Source organism: Microtus pennsylvanicus, chromosome 6 (assembly GCF_037038515.1).
Source record: "Microtus pennsylvanicus isolate mMicPen1 chromosome 6, mMicPen1.hap1, whole genome shotgun sequence".
In the NCBI taxonomy this organism is placed as follows: Eukaryota; Metazoa; Chordata; class Mammalia; order Rodentia; family Cricetidae; genus Microtus; species Microtus pennsylvanicus.
Window position 1 is genome coordinate 73,517,118 of NC_134584.1, and position 13,867 is coordinate 73,530,984.

The 13,867-nt window shown below is 38.1% G+C and overlaps 1 protein-coding gene across 11 annotated transcripts in view; it reads left to right on the top strand.

Annotated features, from left to right (window-relative positions):
- The window catches only part of Cast (calpastatin), a 92,810-nt gene that overhangs the window by 15,396 nt on the left and 63,547 nt on the right, over positions 1-13,867 (top strand). For 6 of the 11 annotated variants that reach the window (XM_075976458.1, XM_075976459.1, XM_075976454.1 and 3 more), the window contains exon 3: positions 6,603-6,674. The exons of 2 other annotated variants lie outside the window; for them this stretch is intronic. In XM_075976458.1, the coding sequence (XP_075832573.1) occupies positions 6,603-6,674 (72 nt within the window). The remainder of the gene's footprint in view (positions 1-6,602; positions 6,675-13,867) is intronic. 3 more of the 11 variants (XM_075976461.1, XM_075976455.1, XM_075976457.1) reach the window with 1 other exon arrangement.

The following is a 13,867-nucleotide window of genomic DNA, read 5'->3' on the forward strand; positions in this document are numbered from 1 at the left end:
TCTCTATAGCATATCCCCCTTTAAATGTAAAGAAACATTTACAAACAATATTTGGGAATATGGGCATAGTATTCTTTAATCTGCATACTGGTGTTTATTGGGCAAGTACTTTTTTGAGCGGTGTTCAAGGTGACCTTTTAGAGGGTCTTGGTCCATCAAACCACATTAGTCTGGAAGAATTCCACAGGTTCTCATCCTTTGTGGAAACAAAAGAAGAACCTCTTTTTCAAACAACATATCCTTAGACCCATCTTTTGAATTCAAGATACCTTTAAAACATATATGCTGGTTTAGCTTAACAGCCCATACAATGAAACATCTCTCTGTACTTAGCGCTCCTTCATAGACAATTATATATATATATATATATATATATATATATATATATATATATATATATAGTCTCTCTGTGAATTTTCCATCTTTACATGGCATATTTTTCTTTACTCCTTTCAATCTATTGCTGTCTGTATTCTGTCTCTTTAAAGACTTTGTTTATTTTTTTAAACAATTTGCTTCTTTTCCAACTTTCTATAGTCCTTTTCTTCTTTCTCCCAAACTTATGTACATTTAGCCAACACTGTGTCCCATTCAGAGGTTTTTTTTTTCATCTGGATTTGTCTTCATTGCATATCTGTAATTATTTTCTGACGAGAAGTGCTTCTTAAATGCTAAGCTCTTCTTATAAACTTAAGTGACGCCATTGCTGGGGGAAATATGGCACTGCCTGCTTGCCCCAGCTAATTCAGCATAGCGAACCTGTTTGCTGCCTCTGAGAGTCATGCTCACAGCCCCATTTTTAGGCACACAGGCAGTGAATGTTCCCATTAAGCAAGTTGCAGCACTCTGTTCACAAACCCCATTTAAATGCTTGGTCTCCCGAAACAGCCAGAGGTTGCTTTGGCAGCACAGCCCAGAAAGCCAGCATTTCAAAAGTGCGGCTTTTTTTCTGCTACTGCTGAGTCAGGAAAAGCTCTCTTAAAGGAGCAGTGGTGTGCCCCAGCAAACAGCAAGAAGATGTGTTAAACTCTGCATTTTTGTGCCTAGAATTCCTTTGTAAGTTTTCTCAGGTTTTACATGGATTTTAATTGGCCATGTGGGCGCCAATTTGTTGTATGGAGACTACTTGGTCATTCCTGCCATTTGGCAGCTCAGACCTGAAATAATCACACATAAACTATATTATTTAAAACACTGCTTGGCCCATTTGCTCTAGCTTCTTATTTGCTAACTCTTACATTTGAATTTAACACATCCTCATTAATCTGTGTATCACCACGAGGTCATGGCCTACCAGCAAATTTTCAGCATGTCTGTTTCTGGCAATGGTTCCATGTCTTTTCCTGCCTCTGCCACCTTTCTACCAGCAATCAGTTTAGTTTTTGCTCCCTACCTAATTTCTGTCCTATCAACAAGCCAAGTTAGTTTGTTTATTCACCATTGGTATGCACAGCATACAGAGGGGAATCCCATGTCACTGACTGCAGGGAGCTCAAACACATTGACACATCTTCAAAACAACCTCTACACCTAAGGTTCAGGGACTATCACAGAAGAGGGTCTTAAAAGATTGTGAGGACCAGAGGACCAGGATAGGACATCTGCTTCAAGATAGTATATTCTGTATATGACAGCAAAGATTGCACCCATGAGATCTCAAAAATATGATCTCCTAAACAAGACATGCACAATGACAATACCAGCTCTCATGCTGTCATGGTTAGTTTTATGCCAACTTGACAGAAGCAACAATCATTTAGAAGGGGGACTCTCCATTGATAGTTTTATAAATTCCTTAATAAGGCAAATCTGTTTGACTTCTTGATTAATGATTGATGTGGGAGGGCCCACGCTACCATGAGTGGAACCAGTCCTGGAAAGGTGGGTTTTGACTGTGTAAGAAAGCAGGCTGAGCAAGATATGAGGAGCAAGCTGGTATGCGGCGTTCCTCCAGGGTTTCTGTTTCAGTTCCCATCTCCAAGTTCCAACCTTGAGTTCCTGCCCTGACTGCTCTCAGTGACAGAATATGAGTGGAGAGCTGTAAATACACCCCTCTTCCCAAATTGCTTCTCGTCGTGGTGTTGTTTGGTGTTTTAATACAGCAAAAGACAGTTGGCTAAGACATATACCAATGTATGTGGGGGAACCTAACAAGGTCCCACTCCAGATGATGAACTATGGACAGTTAGTACCTACTAAAGAGAGAATCACTCTTCTCCAGGGATGGACTGTTTGATAGATTATTTGAACTAAGTGGTCAGTATTACACAGGTATACAAGTCATACTAAATGGATTCAGCCACTTATATATTTGTATGTATGCATAATTGTATGTAACAATATATGTTTATATGTTAGTGTGTATATATGTATATGTATGGATGTATTTAAGTACATGCATATACTTAAGTATATGTATTAATTAGGGTTCTCTAGCATAACACAATTTATAAAATGAATCTATATATGTAAATATATATATTTATTTATATATATATAAAGGGGATTTATTAGAATGATTTACAGGATGCAGTCCATCTAATCCAACAATGGCTGGTTGTGAACAGAAAGTCCCAGAATCCTTAAGTTGCTTAGTCCATGAGGCTGGAGTTCCAGCTGGTCTAGGTAGATGCTGGCATTCTGAAGAAGTGAAACTTAATGTTAGTAAAAGTATGGGCTTTCTAGCAGTGCTAAGGCAAGTAGGCAAAGAGCAAAACTTTCCTTCTTCCCTGTCCTTATATAGACTTCCAGCAGAAGGTGTGGCCCAGATTAAAAGCATGTCTGCCTGCCTCAAGATACAGATTAATAGAATGTGTCTTCCTGCCTCAAATATCAGGGTTAGAAGTGGATCTCCCTAATTTAAATTAAGTAAAATTCCCTCAGAGATGTGCCCTCCATTTCTGTATTTTAGTTAATTCCAGATGTGTTCAAATTGACAACCAAGAATAGCCATCACAGTATTGTGTATGTATATATATCTAAAAAAGAGTTCATTAATTTGAGATGGGAGACACAAGAGGAGAAGGAAAGAGGAAATTATGTAAATATAGTACTAATGTGTGAAATTATCAAAACATTTTTAATTAAATTAAAAAATAATTCTAATTCAAAATACAAAGACCATAGTCCATAGACTTTCATATTACTATTATCATATTTTTGTAGTTTATTTCTATACCTCCTCATTCTTTTTCTTCCTTCTACTCTATTATTTAAAGAAGAATAATGGACCTCTGTGGTGCAGGCTGAGCCCTCCCATTTCACTGAGTCGAGGATAATATTCTCCAGGGTCCTTGGCAGTTGAGCTGCCCTAAACTAGAAGATGAGACTGGAACACCTTGTGGATTTCTGCTTGATGAGCTAAATGGGAACTAAGTAATTATCAAAACAAACAAAAAAACCAAACCAAACCAAGCCAAACAAAACCCTGCCAGAAGGTGCTTGCCAGAGTGGATGTCACTGAAATATGAAACAGGGCACATTTTATTTTTCATTTAAAATTTCTATATAGCAGTAGGAGTTACTCATTAGGCCTGCTCCTTACAACATTTATCAATATTTTCACCAACCAGAATATCCCATATATTATTTTGCATTTGTAATAGCACATATTCATACTCTTGCATAATAAAAGCCATTTGTACTTACCTGTGAAACAACATCATGCTGTACAAGAATTTTTGCGAACAATAATTAAAACACTATAGTTGCTGGTGCTGAGGAATCTGCCTGTCCTTTAAAACGACATCTTTTTCATGGATAATGTTTTCGAATATTATGTTTTCATGCTGTCATATAATGTTGCCATTTAATGGACTGACTATTGTGTATGGAACTGTTTTAACAAACATACCAAAACTTACACATTTTAGTTAGAGCTTACAAATCATGTTCCATCAAGTTATTAAATGTTAATTAAAATGTGTGGGTTAAAAGCAAATATGAAAATAAAATGTGAAAATCTCACCAATATTGTTTCATATTGATTTTAGGGTACATCATCATACTTAGAGGTATGAAACAAAAAATGGGTGACTTCAGAACAATAAAATTCAACAATAATCTGATAATTTCCATTGTTGACATAATTTCAAAGCCATTTCCTACTGCCTTAATACCAGAAAATACTTCTATCTCCTCCCTCAATGGTTTTCACTAAGATTGATATTATCTGCTTCTCTGTTTACCTGGATATGAATCCGAGCAACTTTGTAAGTTTCAGTTACTATTTGTACGTTAGGATGATAAGCATTTGTTTACCTTTGAGGATATTCAGATAGTGCGCTACAGTTTCTTAAGTACTTCAACAAACAGTCCCAAACCTATTTTTAGCAGTTATTTGAGCATGCTAGCTTCCAAGTTAAGCCTTTGAAAGCTTCAGCAGTCATTCAGACACAAAAGTTTGTGTAGTCAAAACTGTCGTTCATAGCATCGGATCAGTCAGTTGTAGATCATTGCAAACTAGAGTCAGAACCCTGGCCCCTGGACTCTGCGATCCGTTTTTATGTCTTAAGTAGAAAGGTGGGCCAGTGCCCTCATACACTCATCTTCACTGTATGTGAAGACAGAAACGAGAATTGTTGGGTTGGGGGTAAGCTGCAGTCTCACCAAGCTTCCTTGTGTGAGGCAGACGGCATCATCATCACTGGGTATCTGGGGAATATAAACTTGAAAACCTGTTTTTCCTTTATTTTATACTGTGCATGAATCAACTCCAATAGTGATTAAGTCAAAGTCACCAAGAATGAATCAGCGTCTCATTAAAAAAATAAATAAAATAGAGATTCCTGGTGTCATTTAACCAAGAGTGCTCCAGATTTGAATTTTCTTCTCCATGATCTCTATGACTTACATCTTCTCTCTGTTATGCGAGTCTGAATCTGTGCCTGCCTAAAGGGTGTCTTGTGAATCTGTGTCTGTGTTCTGTCTGTGTATCTTTCTCTGTGTATATCTGTGTCTTTATCCTTAGCACAGGACTTTGCTCTGTTTTTATTGAACAGCTCAGACAGTATCCCATGGGGGAAGGAAGAGGATACTTCTCAGAAATCTTAACAAAGTTTCCTAAGGGGCTAAGCCGCTGGATCTGACTGACCCCAACCGACCCAGATAGCAAACAGTACTACAGTCATCATGGTTCATCAGCCAATGTCCATATGTCTATAATTTTGTGTTCAAACTTTATTGTGAATTTTACATGGTTGGTTTCAACCTTTATATTTACTGCTTTCAACAACTCTGGGTCAGGGCATGGAAGAGTAAATTATTCAAGATTACAGCTATGCCTTAAGTTGGGTTATAAAAGTTGATTATCTGGAAATCCACAGTAAGTAAGGGTAGTTGTTACATTGTCCTCTTAAAGGCAAAGTACACAGTAGGATGTGGTTGTGTGATCCAGCAAAAGTTCCAGTTTCAGAATGGAAGAAGTATTTTCATAATAATGCATTATCATAATATCCAACCCTTCTTTGGGATTTATTAAAATTCTTATATTGTTAGGCTTATATTTCTCATAAAATTTGAAAACATTTTGGCCATTTTAAAGTACTTTAGTTTTATACCTTCACACCTTTCCTTGGAAATTTACAGTTACCTGTGAACTAGCAGCTTGACTTCACCCTACTAATGCCCACATGCTCTTTGTACTTTCCTCTGACTTTTTTGCTCTCTGTGGTCTTTGGGGACATTTTCTGTTACCATGCCTCCAGTGTTTTCTTCTGCACTTTGTAATCAGTTCCTAATTGTACTTTCTTTACATAGATATTGATTACTATATCCATATTGATTATATGTTGATATTGATGATATATTTATAGCACAATCTCAAAACTAGGGTATTGATGTTTATGCATCATGTATACATCGTTCTGGCCCTGTTACTATTTGTGTAGATCTGTGTCACCAGCACTGCAATGAAGATACTCTTGACAACAAGACACTCTGGAAACACCGTGTGGGAAATAACTCTGTATTTTATTTTGTTTGTGTATGTCTTGACTTGTAACCTTTGGTTATTCTAGATATATATATAAATAATACCTTGTTCATATATCTTTGTTCCTACCATATTGATCTCAGAATTTTCTTCTGTTTGTTGATGGCAGTCAGTGTGTGTTTGACATATCATATGTTCTCAATATACCTAAGTACTATGTATACTGTTTTCAGTTTCTTGATATTGTAGTAGTTTACCTTTTTATAGAAAAGTTCTTGCTTTTATTTCTCTAAGACAACATTTTCTAAGTATAATTATGTCCTTAAGATCTATTACCAAATCACCCTCCATAGATGTTGTGTGACTCATTATACATGCTCTGTCAAACCATAAAAAATGGGGTAGCCACTATACGGGAAATGACATTTTTTGGAAGGACTTCATGGTTCAATGTGGTGACTGTTCGGGTGAGGACTTTTGCGAAACTTGCTTATCTCTGTATTATTTATATATTCTTCAGGCAACACTGTGAAAATCACAAACTTTCATTTATTGTATGTGGTTAGCATATTAATCTGACTGCTGTCTAATAAAGTGTTTTAATGGTATGATCATTTGCACTCTGTTCAGTTGTTCTCTCGAACTGAAATTATTATTTTCTGTTTCCAAGAAGAAAGCAGCCAGTTTGGGGAGCAGTCAGCCATCCAGAGTCCATGCTGGCGGAGCTGCCGCAGCCACCAAGGTAGGTTATTTCTGAATCCAAGAAAACCTTTGTTCTTCTCTGCATCAGTCAGTGAGGCTCAGAGGGAAAGTCACCAGTAGACATACACCCAGGACCCCAGTCTTTAGTGTCATCCTTGCTGAAACTCTGTAAACATCATTACCAATTGGTGAGCCAGTGATCATGTACTGTAGCCCACAGGAGGCATTTATCACACAGCAACATAGGTGCTTGCTTGCTTTGATATCTGACTGAAAGAGCATTACATATGAAAGATTATTAGATATATGATTTCTAAAATGTGAGAAGAAAGAATGTAGCTTTTTTAAAAAAATATATTATTTGTGTGTTAGCTCCTATGTGAGCTTTTGTGCACCGTGCAGGTGCTCTCTGAGCCAAGAAGTGTTGGAAGCCCTGGATCTGGAGTTACGAGTAGCTCCTGTAACTGACACGCATGCTGATGTGCGGGGAACATGAATCCAGGTCCTCTTGAAGAGCAGTAAGTGCTCTTCCCTACTGGACCATCTCTCCCATCCTGGATGGAGCTACTTCACATAGTTTGAATGATTTCAAATCTAGTAAAACCATTTATGGTATAGGTATTGATGCCATATAATGTGTTCAATAGGTATTATTATAATAAATATCTGTAAATAGTCTTAGGCTTTTTCATATACTATGAGCAAACTATTACTCTGTTCTCCTGCTTCTTCAGAAAATAAATCAAATATCTCTCATAGTCATTTATCACATCAGGTTCTCTGCTAAGCATTGTGTATACTCCCTCAGAACTTTATATTATTTATTTTTCTATTCCTTAGGAAGCAATAGTTCAGAGAGGTTAGGTAAACTTGATGTGCTCCCCTCATGAATAGGATAGAGTTTGGGTTGACCTAGGTTTCCTGCATGGCCCTTCACAATGAGAGGTTCCATGAAATCTGAGTATTTTATTGTAATATTAAAACTTCCAAGCTTTCGAACTTATGACAGAATCATTCCAACATCACTTTTCAAGTAAAAAAAATAAAAGAAAATTTTCTGTTGATCCTATTGCAACTGTGCTGTGGTCAGATATGTACAAGATTATCTGAAACCTTATGCTATTTCAGAGTTCTTTACACAATATTTTATTTAAACAGCTTTTCGTTAAAGCTAATGATTATCCTATGAAGTCTGTTGATTTTTAAATTTATGCGATTTTTGATGAATGGTTGATGTTTTAGTGTGCCCCAAATCATCAAGGTATTCAGTCCAACAGTCAGTAAAACCTAATGTTGAGCTGGTAAAATCAAGCTAGCGCCAGTACCACAGAAATTTAAGGTCCTGAGTTTATCTTATGGACCTTTTCAAATATATCTTCTACCAGCCAGTAAAAATGACTAGAGCATTGTAAGACGATAACTCTTAAATAACAGTTCACTGTTTTAGAGCTGCACTATTTTAGCCTTTTGCTGATGCTGGGGACCCACAACACTGACACTCACTCAAGAGGTACTGCTTCCATGGTCTAACAGTCTGAAGTTTGGATTTCCTCTTTACCATGTATTTTCTTATTTAAATGACTGAGCTCAGCAGCAGGTGAATATGATCTTTGTTGTAATGGTTGCTGCAAAGCTGCAAATGAGATAAAATGTATGAAGCATGGCACCCTGGGCTGCACAGCTGCCAGCTCCTGAGAAACCTGCTCACCATGGTTCCTCTGGTCAATCCTCATTATTTGTTGTTAAGGTACTGAAGATTTTCCAAGTCTTAATTTTATGTTATTGGGGCCTATATTTAATGCCTTACATCTAATTTATGCCTTTAAAATGTGATGGAATTTATGAGGAAATCCATGTGCACAGTGGTACTTAGTGAAGTCATTTGTAGGTTCCAGAATTACTGGATGTTCAGTACTAGTGATGGGAAAACAATCCCTAGTTTATTTCTAGCATAGATATGTGACATGAGAGGCCTTTTTCATCTTTTCTTTTTTTTTCACACAGAAAGCTATGAGGTTAGGTGATCAGTAAACCTGTTCTCATTTTAGAAACAGAGGGACATGGCATAGGTGGAAACTGGAGGCATTTTGACCACATCTTTTTTTGTTAAAGGCAAACTTGGAAGATCTTTCCTTGGCTTTTATAACTGCCCTTTCTATCCTTTAAGCTCAGGTTTCACCTTGCTCTTCCTTGGTGCCTTTCTGAGTCACTTTCTTCCACTATTTTCTTGAATACTAGGTTTTGCAGGGTTTAATTCTAACTCTTTTGCCTTCTTAGTTCTTAGGAGACTTTAGGTTGCATTAGTTGCCTTTCTATTGTGATCAAATAGGATGACTAAGGAACTCACAGAAGGGAGAATTTATTTGTACTGGCAGTGGCAGAGGGCTAAGAGGAATGGTAACAGGTGGGAACATGTAGCAGGAAGCTGAGAGAACACATCTCCAACATCAAGCACTAAGCAAAAAGAGTGAGCTAGACCTGGTGTGAGGCTTTAAACTTTGAACGTCTGCCATGAGGGCAGCACTTCCTCTAGCAAGGCTGCACCATCCAAACCTTTGTAAACAGTAAAGCAACTGGTGACTAAGTGTCAAGTACTGCAGCCTAGGGAAGACACTTATCATTCAAACTACCACATAGGCATTTTCCTGCTTCCTTCCATACTGTGTTGAAAGGGCTGTAACTGAGTAATAGCATCTCAGGGGACAATAAGAAAAGCAGGGGTTATTAGTGTGGAATAAGTGAAGACTTTTACTGCAGAATTGCCATATTACATATAAGAAAGCAAATATTATCCTGAAACAGAGAAGTCATGACCAAATGGCAGATACAGCAGGCTGTCAAGTTTAATCCTAGTGTTCTTGATTATGAACACATTCATCATGACAGTTAAAATAACTAATAATTGTATACTTGTTGATAACTATTAAATCAGAAATAAATATGTATTTGATTTTATGCTAGTGATGTGTTTATAGAATGTTTCTGCCTATTCCTAAACAGAATTTGTCCTAACAAAGTTAATGATTATCTTCATGAGCAATATCTTGTCTGCTGTATAATTATAGGCTTAAAAGATCTAAAATTATGACATAATTTAGATATATCTAACTCAAAATAGTTACTGAAAGTGTTGAGCACCTAAAAATCAGTTTTCAATAAATTAATAATGAACACTGATGAAACTGTCAACTTTATATACTCTCTGATTAAAGTCAATATGACAATAATTGTGAATCATAATTTGTCATTTGGTTTTATTACTGGAAGAGTCCTGACAACTATTTCGATCATCAAAATAGCTTGTATGGATGTCTCAGTATGCTATCAGGATATAGTATTCAGAGTTATGTCTGATTAGAACACACCCTGACTACTAGTTTAGGATAGAAAGGAATTTCTTCAGGGACAGTAAATAGTTCATAGGCAACTCATAACAATCCAGCAGAAGGAGACTCAAACTTTGCTCCTGTAATACTGTACAGCATCACATAGATCTTTTCTGTCTGAATCCTGCTACAACCACGGTCCAGCATTTAGCTCCATTAGGACTGGTAGCAGAGCCTGTTGCTGTCAAGCCCCGTTCTGTAGAGTTGCTGTTCTTATGGTTAGACGCCTCCTCACATTGTTCACCTCCAAGCTCTTCTTAGCAACAACAAAAGAATTTATTTTTATTTTTGTGAATGTGTATGTGTGTATAGTTATACGCCACATGAGTGGGTGCTCTCAGAGACAGAAGAACGTGTTGAATTCCCAGGCCTGCTATTTTAGGCAATGGTAAATTGCCTGGTGTGGGAACTAGAAACTGAACTCAGGTGTCCCGGAAGAAAAGCAAACCGTAGCCCTCTCTGAATTTTCCAAGTATAGAACATTTGACGAGCCAATGTAACTAACAAGATTCAATCTTTCTACAAGAGACTATGGACATAACTTTTCTACATTCTAGTTTGGGGAGACACACACTGTTGAAATGGAAAATTAGCAATATGCTAAAGATTTTTAATGTGCCATCAGCTGTCAAGTGGCAAGTCTTCACTATAAGAGTGAAAGACACAGGAGAACTCTCTAATTGAACAGAAAGTTCCTCAGCAACAACCTGCCTATAAACAGAAGAAGCCACAAGCAACAATTTTTTTTCAGTCTGAATGGGAGAAGATCAACAAAAGCAAAGCAGCCTTCATGGAAATGCTTTGCACATCTTAACTTTGGTACTACAGATATCCAAAGCTCTTGCTTTTCTTCCTTCTCCTTAGCGCCAGGAGCTGGACTAATTCTGATGTTCAAATCCTCTGGGTACCCTGAATCATGTGGATCATACATATACTACAATGTACTATGAAATGGCACTTTAACCTCATAATCATATCAATACTGTTGCTTTAGGCAAGGATAAGTTCTTGAATTTAAAGGAAAATCCATTCTAAAATTAGTAATCATAATTGCAGCAAATTTTAAAATATTTTCTAAGTAACGTACAAGTGACCAACATTTGTCAATACATTCCTGCTTGTAAACTTCATGTTATTTTTATATACAATTGAATCTTTGGGAGTTATTAAAATGAGATTTCTGATTAAGGAAGTCTGGGGTGAGGCTGATACTCTGCTTTTCTCACAAGCTCCCAGCTGTTTAACTACTCTGTCTGTGTATCAATGGAGAATTTGGCCAAAGTGAACATGTTCAGCTTTGAAGCCAAAGAATCAATTCCCAGTGTGGGACAAGATGTAGTATTTTAAGTGTTGACTAGGCACAGCCAGGTGATGAAAACACCATATGATCTGAAAACCATAAGCAGACAGAGGACAACCCTCAAAGAACATGACAAGCACAGCAATGGTTGGCCATAGAAGCAGGAAGAATGTCCTTGCTCATTTCCAAGCCTGGGAGCCCCTTTCTCCCTGGCTAACCTCACTGGACAATTTCCTTCTAGCCCTGTGGTTACTCTTCTAACTCATCCTGGGCCCAGAAACCTTCCCCTCCACCCACTTTTCATTGAAGTCACAGCTGCGTAATGCTGGAAGCTAGGAGCCAGGACTGGAGTATGTCCAACCAAGTCAGGAGAAATATCATTCAGTAAAAACTAGGAGAATTGAAATACCCTACTTCTCCCAAGGAAAGGACAATTCTCACAATCAACAAGAAGTGAAATTTAAGTTATATTTTCATTAAAATGAATTCTAACAAGATATTTTGGGGGATTATAAAATATCACAGCTGGGCATTGTCTTACTTTACAGGCTGTATTTGATAGAAGTAAAAGAAAACTGAAAACAAGTCCATTGTGCTGGCCACCCTGAGTGGGAAGGCAGAGAGTGGCACCTGCCTCGATTGGCAGTGGGATGTGGAGAAGAACATAACAGTGAAAGGGAGAGCTTCGCTCCCCAGTGATCCCCAGTTATCACCTCTGTGTTGGCCTCTCAGCTGGGGCTGAGGCCTCCACTCCTCAAACACCTGTCACCATGATTCCCCCCACTTCAATTCCAAGCCCAAGGACAAGGGTGGTTATCCTAGTAAGTTTGTGACTTCAGAAAAACTTAGATTGCCATGTGACTTTTAAAATATGGTAACTAACTGCATCAGTCACTTTTTAACTTGTTTTTCTTCTCAAAGAGTTGTGCCTTAATTAACTAATTTATTTATCTTCCTAGAATAGCAGTATCCATTTCTGAATTCACATATTTTATTCACTGGTTTCAAAACATTTTTTTATGTTTTCAAATGTGAAATTGTATAATATTCAATGACTTAGTACAATTCAGATTCTGTTAGACTGTTATTTTTTAATTTTTTTCTTTCTTTTTATTGTTACTTAAAAAAATACCAATCCAAATTCTTACTCCCTCCCCTCCTCCCAGTCCCCTCCCTCTCCCTCCGCAGACCCTCCCCCCCACATCTCCAACCCTAAAGTAGTGCCATGCACCCCGCCCTGTGGAAAGTCCAAAGACCTCCCTAACTACATCTAGGTTGAGCAAGGTTTACATCCAAAGAGAATAGGATCTCATGAGGCCGATATATGCAGTAGAGACACATCCCAGTGTCACTATCAGTGGCTCCTCAGTCTGCCCCAGCTGTCAACCCCCTTCAGAGGGGCTTGGTTGTTCCCATGCTCATTCACTCCCAGTCCAGTTGGAGTTGGTGAGCTCCCATTAGCTCAAGCAAACTGTCTCAGTGGTCAGTGGATGACCCCCTCATGGTCTTGAATTCTTTGCTCATACTCTCACTCCTTCCACTCTTCAAATGGATCTTGGGAGCTCAGTCCAGTGCTCCAATGTGGGTCATTGCCTCTGTTCCCATCTGTCGTTGGACGAAGGCTCTATGGTGATATTTAAGATAATCATCAGTCGGACTACAGGGTAACGTCAGTTCAGACACCCTCTCCTCTATTGCTTGGGGTTTTAGCTGGGCTTTATCCCTGTGAATCCTTGGGCATTTTGGGCTCTAGTCAGGTTTCTTGCTAACTCCATAATGGCTCCCTCAATCAAGGTATCTCTTCCCTTGTTCTCATATCTGTCCTTCCTTCATCTCGACTATCCCATTCCCTCAAATTCTCCTCAACGTCCCTTCTCCATTTCCTTCTACTCCCTGCCCCCCACTCCCAAATTTTTGTCTAATTCTAATTTCCAGGTGGGTCTATACATGTTTTTCTTTGGGTTCACCTTATTACTTAGTTTCTCTAGGATCCTGAGCTAAAGGCTCGTTGCCCTTTGTTTATGACTAGTATCCACTTATGAGTGAGTACATACCATATTCGTTGTTTTGGGTCTGGATTACCTCACTCAGGATAATGTTTTCTAATTCCGTCCATTTGCATGCAAAATTTAAGATGTCATTGTTTTACTGCTGAGTTATTACTGGCTATTACAAATAATGCTGCTATGAACATAGTTGAACAAATGCTCTTGTAGTATGATTGAGCATCTTTTAGGTATATTCCCAAGAGTGGAATTGCTGGATCTTGAGGTAGGTCGATTCCCAGTTTTCTGAGAAACCACCACACTGATTTCCAAAGTGGTTGCACAAGTTTGCATTCCCACCAGCAACGGATGAGTGTTCCACTTGCTCCACAACCTCTCCAGCATAAGCTATCATTAGTGTTTTTGATTTTAGCCATTCTGACCAGTGTAAGATGGTATCTCAAAGTTGTTTTGATTTGCATTTCCCTGATAGCTAAAGAAGAAGAACATGTCCTTAAGTATCTTTTGGCCATTTGAAATTCTTCTGTTGAGAATTCTCTGT